The following is a 15918-nucleotide window of genomic DNA, read 5'->3' as shown; positions in this document are numbered from 1 at the left end:
TATATATATATATATATATATATATATATATATATATATATATATATATATATATATATATATATATGTGTGTGTGTGTGTGTGTGTGTGTGTGTGTGTAAAAGATATAAAAATACATTAAAATATATATTTTGTTTATTTGTATTTGAATGACCCACAATTAAGATAATTTGTTTTTTTTAGTATATATTTATTTCATTGTTTTTATTTGATCAGCATTAGTGTATTAAAGAAATGTGAACCATATAATTCCAACTATGGTTTTATGATTTGATATTTTTAAATAATCCTGAAAAAAATCTATTTATTTTTTTCCATCCTGCTTAAATATCCCATAATAAGCTGCTTTTTAGCCCATTTTGCTCATTTGTGTCTGAATTACTGAAATGAAATAAACCCAGTGATCATGAGGACACATTGAGGATTAGTTTGACCAGATTTTGACCTTATTAGTAACAAATATTCTTGCTAAATATAATAAGAGGAAGGACAGTTTGGCAGAATAATATCTGCTATGTTCAGGAATGAAACGGGAGGCAGTGTGCAGACGACAATAACAACAACAGGAACATATTGCCTCGGGCCAAATGGAGCTCAACATTGTTAACAACACAAGACTCCTGCATTTAATTGGTTTTATTTTATGGTACACTTTTCATTTTCCCGCCTTTGTTGGACATGCAGATTTGTTTTGAAATGAGAGAAGATTAAGGATAAAACCGTCGGATATGCGGTTAGAAAAAAACACAATGAAGCATGAACACGCAGGAAAAGAAGCAAAAACAACAAAAAAAACAATAAACCAGGAAAATGTAAAATATATATATACTTTAGGAAAAGGAAAATATCTTTAAAAAGGTTGTAATCTACCCACAAGAGTGAAGAAAACCCTCTAAAGTGGGCAAAAACAACAGCAATTTGAAAGTAAATTTAACTAACAAAGTGAAAAGCTAAACCAAACCATAAGAAACAAAACAAGAATACCTACTGAAGCTAGAAAAACATCTTGGAGGCTGTAAAGTATCAGAACATGAACATAAAAGCATCTTTGAAACTTAAGAGCAACAAAAATCAGGAGAAAAAGGTTGGAAATCCTGCAGAGCTACCAAAGCAAACGTTGGAGTCCAAATCACTGACTTGGACATCTGTATGACATTCATCTTCTTTTGTGTCCTCGAGGCTTTCAGGCAACAATAAACAAAAGTAATGAAATGTTTGGAATTCTTTTAGCTTAAAGGATGAAGCAGGTTGACCAAATTTATCGTTTCCAACTGCGATGGCGGTTGTTGTGTGTTTTATTGTTTGGCATGCAGATGGCTGAAGGCTTAATCTCTGTGCGATCTCTGTGTAAAGCAGCCATTGTGTCAGAGAAATCCATCACAAACATTTCTCACACCTCGCGCTGCAGATTTGACCCCCCCCCGCCTGTATGGTATGATGCAGTAAGAGATGGCACTTCTGTGGAAGATATGTCTATTTTTAGTGAGCAAGATTGATAATATTGTTGAAATTGAACCCATTTGTTGAAGTTGAGTTTACCTTCAATGAACTTTCGTTCTGCAGAAAAAGCCCTGCAGATTTCTGCACATCAGCGAGGCATTCACTGTATTTCCCAGGGTGCATTGCTGTTGTATATCTGGGTCAGATGGTGCACAGCTCATTGCCATATGTCTGTACTGTGAGGCCACAGGGAATGGAGGAGCAATATGAGTCTGAATCTGTGTGTCCTGGACTTCATTTGTAGGTTCTAACTCATAAAAAAGGCTCATTTTGATGTTTTCCAACAAACAACAAAAGGATTTTTTTGCTTTGATAATATTTGTGGTTGAATTGCAGTACATGTTAATTGTGTTTATAGGATTTAAAGGAAATCAACCCCTTAAGTTTATATTTACTGAGCTAATGCTGGATAAAATTTATTTGTTTCAATCATATTTAAACATATTAATTAAACCTCCCTACTACTTATTAAGTTGAGTTAACCCAACAGGCTAACCCAAGAAGTGCATGATGACAAATACAGACAAAACTCTGTCTCATGTCCAGACTGGGCGTTCTTAGTTTTCATGGCAGAAATAAAAAAAAATAATCATCAGCTTGGTGCTAATCCCACCACGGCCTGTAAACATTTTAATACTGTAGTGATTAGTAATGATCCTAAATGCCAGACGTCCACCCTACCTCTCAGCACTCTCAGGCCTGGGCTCGTCTCCCGCCCCAGCTTCAGCTCGCCATTCCCGGGGGAGGCGGCCAGGCGAGTCCCTGGATTAAGGCCACTCGGTGCTTTGGACCCTTGAGCCTGGAAAGTTAAACCCCTGGATGTTTGCCACTTCATTTCTCTAAGTGGCTTCAGTCCTCTTGCTGTGATTGTTAATTAAAGTTGGATTTATTCAAGAGGCTTTTTGGCAAAAGCTGAAAATTACTGACATTTTCTCTTCTTTTCCTTGTTTTTTTTTATAGTGTGACTTGTGTGGGTTTTTTAATTTTATCGTTCAGTTTTTGATCTTGTTTATCTGCCTTTTATTCCTGTGTGAGAAAGTGGGATGATGGGGGGGAAAGGGTGGGGATTTTTCCATATGAGCGAGCAGATGCTGCAGTTTCTCAAGAGGGATTTATGCCACAACACACACACACACACACACACACACACACACACACACACACACACACACACAGGTTTTTAATGTGGGTATGAATGCATTTCATCAGAGAACATCTACACGCTGCAAAGACAGTAGATAGAGATGGAAGGAAAAACCCTCCATAATAACCCAAAGGTCAAAATACAGTAATGAGAGGAAAACTGTTTTGTTTTTTGTTTTTTTTCCAGATTTTTAATATTGACTAAATGTTTTTATCAATACCTACTCTGTTGCCTGCTAAATATGTTCACTACATAGAAAGACAGTGTTACACTTTATCCACTTTTTGAAAGTACAGCTGTTGTTTGGCTAGCTTCTTGGGGCTAATGCTTTTTTTTTTTTACAGTTATTGTAAAAAACCAAGAACAGTTTTACATCCTTAAAAAATATATAGTTAAAATTGTGTCCCACTTAAAGCCATAATCTCCTCTAAACAGCTAACTAGCCTTTGAAAATTAGATTCCCACAAGGGAAGGCCAGAAGACAACAGCATGTTTAGCTAGCCGTTAGACTTAACTGGGGTTCTTCTACTTCTTGTAGAAGTACTAGCAAGTATTTGTTTCTAATTTCTTTGCTGTTTGCAACATATCTGACATGCATAGAAAGAGATGGTTACACTTTGTCCACTTCCAGCAAGTACAGTCAATATGACCGTTAGCCAAATGGCCATTATTGCTAGCTACACTGGCTATCAAAAAGTTGGGATTAAACACTATTAGTCTTGTTCTTGTTTTGTCACATTTTGGAGCTAATGAAAGGTAAAAAAAAAAAAAAAAGCAATTGTGTTTAAATTTAAGTACTTTAAGAAAGTTGATTAGGCTCATTTTTAGCAAAATCCTATGTTTTTAAGTTGCATAGCTTGTTGGAGCTAATGCTATTTGACAGTCATTGTGAAACATCAAGAGCAGCTTTATATCATTAAAAATTATTATTCAAATTTTGTGCCAGCATTAAAAAGTCACAAGTTCCTCTAAATAGCTAAATGACATGTGAAAATTAAATTTCCACAAGGCAGGCTAATGCCAGACAACAAGATTTACAGCTAACAGCTTCCTATTAGAGTTGACTGGAGTTACTAGTTACTCATACTAGTTCTACCTCTTCTGCTAATACCTCTTGTACAAGTGCTACCATGTGTTTGTTTCTATTAACTGCTGTGCTGTTTGCTGAATATCTTACTCTTTGTCTAGGTCTAGCAAGTAGCCTACAGGCAATATGACAATAAGCCAAATGGGTGCTACACTGGCTATCAAAAGTCTGGATTAATCAATATTGGACTCTTGTTTTTGTTTAGTCTCCTTTTAGATCAAATAAAATAAACAAAATAAGCAGTTCTGTTTAAATGTAGGTACTTTAAGAAAGTTGCTCTAGTTAATTTTTAGCAAAGTCCCATGTTTTTAAATTGTGTAGCACACTGGAGCTAATGCTATTTAACAGTCAGTGGAAAAGACCAAGAGCAGTTTTACGAGCGTTAGCCAAATAGTCACTAATGTCATCTGGGATTAAACACTATTAGAGTCTTGTCATAGTTTAGTCAGATTTTAGAGCAAATAAAAGGAAAAATGAGCTGTTAAATTTAGGCATTTCAAGGAAGTTGCTTGGGTAATGTTTACGAAGGTCTCATGTTTTAAAGTTAGGTAGCTTGTTGGGGCTAATGCTATTTGACAGTAAAACGCCAAGAGCAGCTTTGTATCCTTAGAAAATTATCGTTCAAATTTTGTCTCAGCATTTAAAAACCATAAGCTCCTCTAAACAGCTAACTAGCACAAACTAGCTAGCTCTAACTGGCCTTAATGGGAACATAATATTGTGGTGCACATGCTAATTTTCACTGACAGCGGTCATGATCAAAGCTACGAGAGTGAACTCACCTTATCTATCTATTGATGGACCTTTGTCTTATATGTTAACCATTATAAAAAGATCGTATTTCTACAGTTCAGAATCTTGATTAACTTTTTTGGGGGGAATCTATAATTGTGTTCGCCTCTTTCAGCAGGCACTCGATTCTTCTTCATCACAACTTAGTCCTCACCAAACCACCGACAAAGAAGATGCAGAGCAAGCCCGGAAAGCCAGTCATAAGAAACCAGCCGTAGGCTTGTCCCACAGTTCAAATTTGCAGCGAGCCGGCAGCATCAAAGACCTGATCAGTAAATTCTCAGGTCAAAATTACTTCTCATGTGCAAGTCCTTATTCTGGACCTGGCCGATTCCTTAAGTCTATTTCCATGGAGGGTCTCAACACCTCAAAGTCTACGTTAAGCCCATTCATGCATAGCAGTGCTGGACTAGATGGGAGCCCAGTTCCAACAAATATTGGGAATCCTTTTGGGAAAAACACTCAGGATGGGGTTGAAGATAGTTGTTCAGAACGGGACAGCACCCAGAAGACTGATTCAAAACCAAGGAGCGCAGCACGAACTACAGACTCTGGTAAAGACTCAGTGGCCGACTCTGGCATGGGATCGGTAAGAATCTTAAACATGAAGGATAAAAACCTAAAGAGCAATCCCTGGCTGAGCATTTTGTCAATGCATGAATCCAAAACACACACAAGTCTTGTGAAGCACTTCCTTGCATGATTTAAGTGCATGATGAATTCATCCACATCACCACTTGAAAGCATGAAAATTGTGATGTCAAAGCGGAAATGTCTGAATGATGGTCATTAAAATGGTCTTAATGTTGACCCAGCTAACAAATCTTATTCCTCTTTGATTCTTTCCCTGTGGATAATCATATTTTTGTCTTCGGTGTGATGCATCAGTGAAAATGTTTTCTACTGAGATTGTGGTAATTTTTACTCTGTGAGGAGACTGAAACCGATCAAACCATTGTATGTCGTTTCCATTCTCTGCTTTAGTTTCTGTTTGCTCTTATAATACTTTTGATTGTACAGCGCAACATGAGATTCTTTTTCTAAACAGAAAATCTCCAAGTCTTAAGAAAAGACCAACAAAGATCTACAACCAAACTGGTGTTTTAGGGCTTTTTATGCTGGAAGGATAATATTTGCTTCTACTTGTGCAAATTGATCAGCTGCCATGATGGTTTTTACTTTAATTTGAATTTTAAAAGTACTTAAAATAAAATAACTTTTACCTTCAAAAAGGAAAAAAAATTATCTTAAACAAAATGTTTAGGCCTTAAATGCAAATGGGTCTGTTCTGAAATTAGATTAATGACTTCACCGAGGGTTTTCAGTAAAGGTGTCGCTTCTAACCTGGTTGTGTCACCGTGGTAACCAAACTAATGTATTTTCAGAGTTTTGGATTAAATAATCTGAAAATGATCTGATATCCCAGACTAAAAGTAATTTAAATGCTTTCAGACAAATATTGGACATTAACATCTGACATCGAAGCAAATGTGAAAATGTTAAAAATTAAAGAATTAACACCATCAACACTTTTAAAAAAATATTTAAAGCCAAACAGTGTTCGGGCTGAATGTTGATCATCTCTGGAAGTTTTATTTGCAAATTTGACTATATTGGAATTTTAATTCAGTAATATTTTTTCATGTTTTAATCTATTTAATATTGGACCCATCTTGGATTTTAATCTGAAATAATACTTTTAATAAGATCTCAGTATTTAACGTAATGAACATTTTAATTTAAGTAATTAATACTCACAGTCTTGACATCCTGACATAATTTGTAATTACAGGAAAGCAGTTTTGCATCATAAAAGCCATGCTTAACACAGAAGCATCTTTTAACGTGCATCTTGTATCGATAAATACATATAGATGTCTTTTATTTGAGCTAATTCCTCATCTATAAAATGGACGTTTACTTGACATAGTTTATGTAAACCCACTTCTTGTTTCTTTAAAAATCAAAGGTTTAAGAGAGAAAAATTTAAGAGAAAAGTTTCACGACACAAAGAGCAGGAATATATAATTAAACAATCTGAAGATATTCTTCTGTTGCGTTACCTGCAGAAACTACTTCTCTTTTTCTGTCAGGCTAAATAAATGTTACAAGAATAGTGAAATATAACTTTTAAACTAGTAGTTTTCTGACATTATGTTACTATGAGCATCATTTGGTGGTTATAGATCAGGAAAGTTTATCAGCTTCTTGTGGAGTTTTTCTGCCACCTAGTGGCCATTAAATGCATTAAAACTGTTTTAACACTTTCACCTGATCCTATGAACAATGAACAAAAATTATAAGTGTTTTTAATCTTAAATCGGTGTTTAACAAATCCTAAAAAAAACCCTGAAATATTTAGCATATATCTGCAGTGTGTACAGAAGACATGTCAGAATTACTGCAGTGAAAGGGGTGTCCACCAGGGGGCAGAATACACGTATGGGATTTTGTGCAACAAGGTTTAGAGCAGTTATACCACAAAGTGATGCAATAGTCCTCAGAAACTGTGAAAGGCTAAGCTTGACAACATTTTTCAATGTCATATCTTCCAGATAACAGTTTCATTAGTTTGTAAAAACTGTCTTTGTTAGATTGCAGATCGATTTCCTAATATATTATAGATTCTGATCAAATGCAACAGTTACTAACCAAATTTGGTGCCAAAACCTTATTTTCAGGCTTGTCTTGATCATCTCATGACAGAGATTGTCACCTTGTGATAACTAATTACATTTGGATGATCAAAAAAAAAAGGCTGATTTCTAGAGATAAAAAATTACCTCGTCATGATGGGGAAATGAGCTCCAGGATCTCTAGATAAGTGAATAATTAGCCAGTGACCTTCAGATAATCACATTACAACCAAATAGTTGCAGGTACGTAAATCCACTTTAGACCTTGTTCCTGAATGAAACTCAACAGTCAAACATACTGGGGATTAAAATGCATGTCGCTGATCTTTTATGTTAGTTTGTCCTCAAACCTGCTGCCCCTTTCTTCCTTCTCACCTTTTTTCTTCAGTCCAGATTATCAAATGAACCATTTGACGCATGTTTTGTGCTTCACTCGCTTCTACTTTGTGATTCTGCTGCTGGATCTCTATCAGGGCTTTTCGACCAAAGAAGAACCGGTGCTGGTGTTAGAGCCAGTGCTTAGGTGGTTCAGCTCTGGTGCTAGTAAAAACCTGGTTTTGGTTTCGACCAAAAGAGTCTGGTCATTGCCGGCCGGTTACCAAGAACAGAATTCAGGATCTGGAAATGTGGGTTTTGTTTTGGGTCGTTCGTTGCGCCTGCGGCCCAGTTCCTTTTTCTGGTCCATAGAAATCTTCTGTAAAATTTATTAAAGCCCCAGCTGCTGACGAACACAATGTAAAGCGGTTCTCAACTCTGCTCCAGCAAAGAGCTGGTGCCAGGATAAAACTGGTTTTGAGAACCAGGAGCCGGTGCTTTGGCAGTCGAAAGCCAAGTCTGGCTGTTGCTCTGAACCAGCTCTGGAACCAGCTCGGTCGAAAAGCCCTTTGTGAATTTAAGTTTCCACATTAAATTATTTCACTTTTCCAGCAGTTGTATCTTTGTTTCATCCAGTTTTGTCTCACTTTGTCTTCCGCAGGAGTCTGAGTTGGATTCAAACAAACAATCTGACAGCCCATCGGAGGAAGACCCCTCCACAACCAGAACCGTGTCAACCAGCCAGAACCCCAAATATCAGCTGTTCCTGAACACCGAGCTGAGAACTAATGGCTTAGGTGGCAGGGACGTCGATAGTCCAGGAGGAGGCGGGTCAGTTGGAGAAAACAGCCCCAGGCTGGCCAGATGGGAGACCACCCGGCTTGGGGCGAACAACTACCGAGGGTCCCTGGAGTCTCTGGCCTCACGGGACTGGGACACAGGTTCAGACAGGGTGGGTGAGACACACTGTGGCCTCTGTGTGTGTGTGTGATTTAGTTCAGGGAGAATAAAGATGGTATTTATGATAATCAGATGCTGCTGTGTTGTTTCAGATGGTGAAACAGCACCATCTCCTGTCTGTAAAACACATTTAGGACCATCATTACCAGTAAACTGCAGAGATCTCTATTTTATCTAGGGCTGGGCAACTCCAGTCCTCCAGACTGAGCAGGTGCTCAGAGTTTCCCTGCTGCAACACAGCTGAACCAGATCCAGGCTAAATGGGCAGACTGGTGAAGAGCTGGACATCAAACTGCACATCTCTACTAGTTAGCCACGGGTTATAGTCACCTGTGAGAAATTCCTAACTCATCCAGGACTGCAGCTCTCGAGGACCGGAGTTGCCCACCCCTGATCTCATGAAAACCTTAAGGTCCTGCCTCAGGGATCCGCAATCCAGGTCCCCCAGCTGGTTTCCTGCAGATTTTCCTAAGTGTCCCAGCTGGAACACACCTGACTCAGAGTAAGACAAGCTCTGCACATGTCTGCTACAAACACACTGATTTGATTCTGGAAAACCTGCAGGACACCTGTCCTCGAGGACCAACATTGAGGATCCCTGTCCTACATCACAAGAGAAAATATGTCACGAATTGGATTTTATAGCAAAATTTGTCCTAGTTTTTACTCTGGAAACAGACCCTAATTCTCAGAAAAGTTTGAATAAGGAGATGAGAGGTGTGCAGCAGGTATCCCTCAAACCACTGGTGCTTATGGAAGGGGTTGCTTGTGCATGAAGAGAGGATTCTGATCCAAAGAGATTGGAAGAAAGATCCAGGTCCAGGCGATCAAAGGGGTTAGAAATAAAATGCCAAGAATCATTTGAGTGTCTGGAGCTGGATATTTTTTCCAGTCTCTTCCTGTTTCAGAAAAGTTTGTTTGAAGTTAAATTTAAACATTTTCATTTGCTTCGTCTGGTTTAAAGAGCTCTTACTGAGTTACAGATGGTACAAAAAGTTCCCATATGAAAATTCCACCTTCAAAGGCTGCAATCTGATCAGTTCAGCTAAAATGCGTCATAAAAACTGATGTTTTAACACTCATTTGAACAGGTTTCATCCCCGGTTAATCACATTTAAGTTATTTAAGACTCTGTTTACACCACAACGCTAAGACAGTAAAACCGAAAGGTTTTTTTGTTGTGTTCTTGCGTTTCGTTTCCATGGTTACAGAGTTTTGATTGGATAAAACGGCAGAGATTTGACACCAGTGTCCAGATGAGAATGTTCTGCAACGCATTGCGGGTCCTGTTCGCGTAAAATCGATTCAGATTCTTTGGGCGACTGCGATATCTGTCACACCGCCTTGCTTTTGCGCACTCAGAATCTGGTAAACCTGTAAAAAAAAAGCACAACAACAACGGCGGATTTCTGTGTCGTGTTTGTGCAGCTGCATGTTTTTAACCCATTTGGTCTGATGAAGCAAAACCTGCGGAAATATTTATGCCATCAGCGAAGACGCAGAGGCTACATGTGCCGGATAACTAACAGTTAGCATGCAGCAGTTCTGAGGGTGTGTTGTTGAAATGTTACTGCCCCCTAGAGGCCTGGCGTATGCACTACATTATTTCGGGTCCTACTATGCAAAAGGAAAACGTTTTGCATTAAGTGTTGTGGTGTAACACTAAAGTATTATTATTTTATGTGGGATTAATTGATTGTAATTTATCCTTTCCAGTGTCTGAACAGCGCCATCTCCAGGACAAAACGCAGAATTAAGGTTTCTCATTGGCTGTTATGGTCACCTGACTGCTCTCACTAAAGTCGATCAAAGCAGCGTTTTCTCAGCTTCAGCGCATCTTTTTTCTGCATCATCAAGCCTGATCAGCTTTTTTATCTGAGCTTTGTTTCAGATTTAAGCAATGAAATGCCTGACTTGCTGTAAAGGATCTAGATAACAGCCCTCACCGCCTTTTCTGTGAATGTTTCACATTAATGTTTCTGATTTGCAGAAAACAACCCTGTCCTGTTATAGTGATAAACTAAGTTTCATTCTGTCTGAAAATGGTTGATTAAAACCTTTTAACTTAAAAAAAACAAACAAACAAACTTGGTTGTATTAAACACGATGACTCTGTTTGTTTATTACATTAACAGGACTGTCAGTGAAAACGACCTCAACAATGCAACCCCTGCTTTAGTCTTGCATCTGTCGGCATTTGTCTTGTTTTACCTTAACCTTCCTCTATCATGTGTGATTAATTTTCATATTATGCTTGTGTGTCTGTGTGTTTACAGCTGGGTGTGATAGACAGCCCCCCCAGAGTGTTTAACAGTCCCTACTCCACAACCCCCTCCATGGACTACAACCCAACGTACCGACTGTCTGAGTATAAGGTCTGTTGTAGAAAATAGCGTCTGACTTCCAGAGGTGGCAATTCCTGGTCCGGAAAGTAAAAGTCCTCTCCGGCAGCTGTTCCAACCAGTCACCAAACAAGTTAAATTTAATGGTAATCGAGGTAAACGAGCCTGTTAGTGAAAACACCTGTTCTAAATGTACAGGTAGATCCAAAAACATGGCAGGACTTTTACTTTCTGGACCAGGAGTTTGCAGCTCTGTTCCAGAGCGACTTCTGTGTGTAAACGTCTGATGTCGAGTCACAGCAGGTTACTGACCCTCTACCATCCTCCTCCTCATCTTCCTCCTGCCTCCAGGTCCAGGGTGGACTGTCTCCGTCCAACTCCGAGATGAACCTGCTGGGCTTTAACAGTCGCAGCACCAGCCCGGTGGGCATTCCCACATCCAGCCTCGGATCCCGCTCACGATTCTCCGCCTACGACACGCTGATGAGGAGGAGGGTCGAGGCCAACACTACTGTGGGTTTACTGATACACACACACACACACACACTCCTCTGTAATACACACTAGTTCAGAGGTTAACATTGCCTCTCCTGTGCCTCCAGGTGGCGCCTCCCCACTACAGCGTACGCTCTGCGACACTGGGGGGACCCAGTAAAAAAGACTTCATCGAGGAGCTGACCAAACAGCTGGATGCCTGCCAGAAGGTGCTTTCTTCCGCTTGAACCTTTACTGGGCAGCGAGGTCCACCAGTAACACCTTTGATTGATCCCAACATGCAGCTGCTTAAAGCCGATTTGATTAGTTAGATTTATTGTTGTTGTTTATTTGATTTTATTGTCCCAACAAGCCGCCATTTATCAGCTGTTGTTGCACGTTATGTTGTCGGATACACGTTGGAAAGCTTTACTTAGATGAGTGTTTTCTTTTTATTTTCCACCCGGAAGAGGAAATCTAAATTTGATTTTGTTACTGTTTGGTTCTGCAGCGCAACCAGTTCCTGGAGGCGGAGAGCGTGGAGATGGAGAAGGAGAGAAACCAGATCAGGTCAGACATCGTGCTAGTCCCATGTTAAATGGGTCACACTGGCTAGAAAACAGCTTCCTCTACTTTTGTTTTTCATTTTTTCATTAATTATTTATAATTAATTATTTATAATTAATCATCATTAGAATTAAATAGAATTATTAAAATAAACCAACACATAAACACAGAATAAAATAGATATTTTTCATTTCATTTACTTCAGAAATACACGAAGAAAAACCTTTATATTAAGTTGTTACTTTTAAAGTTTTTAATTTTTTTAAAACTTCAGTTTTTGAATAGATTTAGATGTTACCTTTTAAATTAATCAGTAAAATTGTGTAACTTTTCTATTTCGTTTCATTTGAAAAAAATCTGTATTTCATTTTGTTTTTATTTTATATCATGAAAAATATTTCAGCAAGAAAACCTTTTTAATTTGTTGTTGCTTAAAAATAGAATAAAACAGAATAAAATAAAAGGTAAATGTCATTTTCATTTTATTTAATTTAATTTAATTTTAGTTTAGTTTAGTCAAGCAACTACTTTTGCTGTTTCAGTTCTTTTTTAATTGATTAAAAAGTATAATTTATTAAAAAATGTATCAACCTATTAGAAATCCTTCATTATTTATTGATGCTAGAAAAAGTTTATTCAAATTAAATTAATAAAAAATTTAATTAAATAGAATAAAAATTAAAAGTAAATAATCTTTAATTTAATTTAATTTAATTTAATTTAATTTAATTTAATTTAATTTAATTTAATTTAATTTAATTTAATTTAATTTAATTATATTGTATTGAAATGTAAATGTTACTGAATTTTTACATGAACCATGGGGGCAGATCCTTGATCAGTTTTTGTTTGAAAAATTTATGTTAACCTCATTTTTTTCTCAAAATTTCCTAAAAAAGTTGAATTAATCTTGGTTGCCTCACTGTGGGAGGAGCCCTGCTCCACAGCAGCATGTTTTCAAGCTCCTAACACAGAGATGGGCGTCTCCAGGCCTCGAGGGCCGCAGTCCTTCGACTGTTAGGTGTGTTGCAGCAGGGAAACTTCTGACATAAATCAATGAACAATTAGCAGAGTTTTACTTCAAGCTCTTCACAAGTTTGGTAATTCAGTCTGATGTGAGTCAGGTGTGTTGCAGCAGGGAAACTCAGAACATTTGCAGGACTGCATGTTGTCCCAACATGATCGACTGAATTAAACTTTATTTAAACACGTCCAGTACAAACCTGACGGTTTCTCCTCCGTGAAGGTTCGAGATGCGCGGCCTGCTGGTGAACAGCGAGGACCTGCTGAGGACCAACACTCAGCTGAGCAAAGAGCTGAAGAAGACGCGGGAGCAGATGATCGAGATGGAGAAAGAAAGCCAGGCCGTGGCGGAGAGATACAGACAGATGGAGGTGTGTTCTGCAGATGGAGGATTTTTTCCAACAAACATCATTTTGATGTGTGATTAACACTCATCTGGTGCTGCACAGATTGAGGTGAAGGAAGCCCGTGAAGTGATGGTGGAGGCCAACGCTCAGGAGTACGCCTTCAACTTCCTCCAGCAGTCGCTGGAAAACAAGATCCAGGACGCAGAGGTAGCCACGCTAGCAGCCTCTTTGGAAGATCCACGGTCCAGCCTAACAGAAAGCAGAGCTCAGAAATGTGTTTTTTTACTCAGGAAAACCTGGAGAAGCAGACGCAACACGCTCAGAGTCTGGCTGAGAAGTTGTGGCGGGCAGAAAGACAACTGGAGGAGCTGGAGATCGACCAGGAGACTAAAGACAAGAGGTCGGCCGAACTCAACGGCACCATCATCAGACTGGAGGCTGAGGTAAACGTCCAGTCGTCTAAAGCCTGTTCCATCCTCCACGAGAAGCAAGAACTGACTTGTTGTTCTCGAGGCTGCAAGAACAACAAAAACGTCTTGTTCGTCAGGTCCATCCATCCTCCAGGAGAAGCAGGTCTGCAGCGGGGAGGGATCACTGCGGGGGGGCGGTGTCTGTTTTATGTGCAATGAACCCGGTTGTTACCTCCGCCAGGTCATGTTTTCCTGGTGTCTTTTTGCTCAAGATAACTCAAAAGGTTACGGATGGATTTAAAATTTCAAGAGTTGTTGGAAATGTGAAAATGAAAAACTAATTAAATTCTGGTGGTGATCCGGATCACCGTTTGGATCCAGGAATTGTTCAAAAGGATTCTTTAACATTGTGCTTTGCGGAGGTTTCCGCTCTCCGAGTTTCTAGTTTCATATTTAACGAGCAGCTTCGTCCGTAGCAGGGCGGGTCGTGCACCCGGCTCCGTCCGAGTGTTTTAACACCACATGTAAAAATGTTCCTGCTTTCTCACCACCTCGATCAGATGTTTTCTCAAAACAATCTGATTTACCTTCAACAGTAAAAACGCGGAAGCAGCAACTCCACTTCATGCTTTTCTCCGTGTTAACCACGCCCACCTCAAATGTCCGACCAATCACACGATACTTCTCGGAGCCCCGCAACAAAAAAGTTCTGCCAGCCCGGTGTGCCAAGAACTGTCTTCAAACATGTCCGCCAGAACAAAATGACGTCATTTTCTTCTCGGAGCCTCGAGAACAAGAAGAAAGTTCTCACTTCTCATGAAGGATGGAAGAAGCTTTAAGAAAGTTTTAACTCGTGCTAAATGTCTTCTAGACTTGGGTGAAATGTTAGCGCATAAGCAGACGTTTGTTCTTAGCAACAGGTGCATGATTCTGTGGGTTTCTGTGTTTCCAGCTGGGAGAAGCCCTGCAGGCGGCCACACAGGCAACAGTAGAGCTGAACCTGCAGCAGAAGCTGCGCGAGGACGCCCAGCTGAGGGTGGAGGAGCTGGAGGAGTCTCTACTGGAGAAGGACCAGGAGATGCAGAGGCTGCAGAGCCTCGTCAGCAAGCTGCAGGGAGAGGTACGTCCACCTGCCGCTGACAGTAACCACAAGCTAAATGCAGAACATCTGAGTGACCGCTGTTTTGTTCAGGTCTCTGGTAAGCTGATTGACAAGGAGCGGACGCTGGAGGAGGAGATCCAGCTGAGAGAGAGGCTGCAGCTGCAGTGTAAGCAGGCAGAGAGGGCGGTGGACGATCTCAACATGGAGCTGCAGAGCACTAATCAAGCTAAAGACGACCTAGTGAAGCAACTCAAACAGACTCAGGTATGACTTCAGCTCTGAGTTCTCAACGTTGATTAAAAAAATGTTCCTGCTAAAAACTTCTTGTCTAACTTACAAGCATGTCACCGTGTTTCAGCAGGGCTAGACATGCACCTGGTAAAAAATACAGTTAACATTGGTAAAGATAGACTACTTCATATCAAATGAATCTTTAATGTCTCACTTCAGCTGTTATTAATCTAGTAAAAACACCTCTTCCTGAAAACTGTGCAGTTAAAAACACATGAATCTGAATATTAGACTGTATATAAAGAGGTGGGCGGAGCCTCTGTGACGTCACCCATAGGTTTCTGAAGAGCTGAATTGAAGCTTGGTGGGCGGTTCCTACCGTCGCCATGTTGGCAGCATCATGCGCGTTGGCAGCATCTCGCCCAGAAAATACAAACATGGGCAAAGAGGTGGAGCTGAGAGGGGAGCCGTGAGCGTCATGGTGGATGATTGACATCGAGCGAACTCCGAGCTTTCTGTAGCTAAGAGCTAACCGAGCTAACCCTGAGATAACAGGAGCTAACCAGCTAACTGAGTAAGCGGGCTAAAGCTAAGTCACGTTGTTAACCAGCTAAAAACCGCGGTTGTTCCACGTTCTTCTAACTTGAAGCCGGAGATTGGTACCTGTCAATCAAAAGGACACGCCCCTAAATTTGCCGAACTTTGAGATTAAATTACTTCTAAAACAGGATAGTTAGAAAAAAATTCACTCCCCCCACAGTTGTCATGAAGGTAAACCTGACCTATAAACTGAAAATTGATTTTTGAACTAGGCTGTAAATATGTTTATTTTTGCTGTAAACATGTTTATTTCTGCTGTGAAGTTGGTCTTTTTAACATGGGAGTCTATGGGGATTTGCTCTGTTTTGGAGCCCCTAGTGGATGAAGGGGGAACTGCAGTTTTATGCACTTCCGCATAGGCTTCGCTTTTAACCGCCGGAGGTTGCTG

At 39.7% G+C, this 15918-nt stretch overlaps 1 protein-coding gene across 1 annotated transcript in view; it reads left to right on the top strand.

The window, feature by feature from the left end:
• The window catches only part of LOC306768165 (uncharacterized protein), a gene marked incomplete at both ends in the record, with an annotated part of 86281 nt that overhangs the window by 62044 nt on the left and 8319 nt on the right, over positions 1-15918 (top strand). Inside the window, 10 exons of the mRNA XM_079256397.1 lie at positions 8136-8426; positions 10711-10809; positions 11128-11289; positions 11379-11480; positions 11762-11820; positions 13064-13211; positions 13290-13394; positions 13478-13630; positions 14550-14717; positions 14790-14963. Coding sequence (XP_079112523.1) covers positions 8136-8426; positions 10711-10809; positions 11128-11289; positions 11379-11480; positions 11762-11820; positions 13064-13211; positions 13290-13394; positions 13478-13630; positions 14550-14717; positions 14790-14963 — 1461 coding nt within the window. The remainder of the gene's footprint in view (positions 1-8135; positions 8427-10710; positions 10810-11127; positions 11290-11378; positions 11481-11761; positions 11821-13063; positions 13212-13289; positions 13395-13477; positions 13631-14549; positions 14718-14789; positions 14964-15918) is intronic.

This window comes from Telmatherina bonti, assembly GCF_933228915.1.
Source record: "Telmatherina bonti genome assembly, chromosome: 17".
NCBI lineage: Eukaryota > Metazoa > Chordata > Actinopteri > Atheriniformes > Telmatherinidae > Telmatherina > Telmatherina bonti.
The sequence above is the reverse complement of the archived record's forward strand: the minus strand, read 5'-3'. Positions and strand labels throughout refer to the sequence as shown.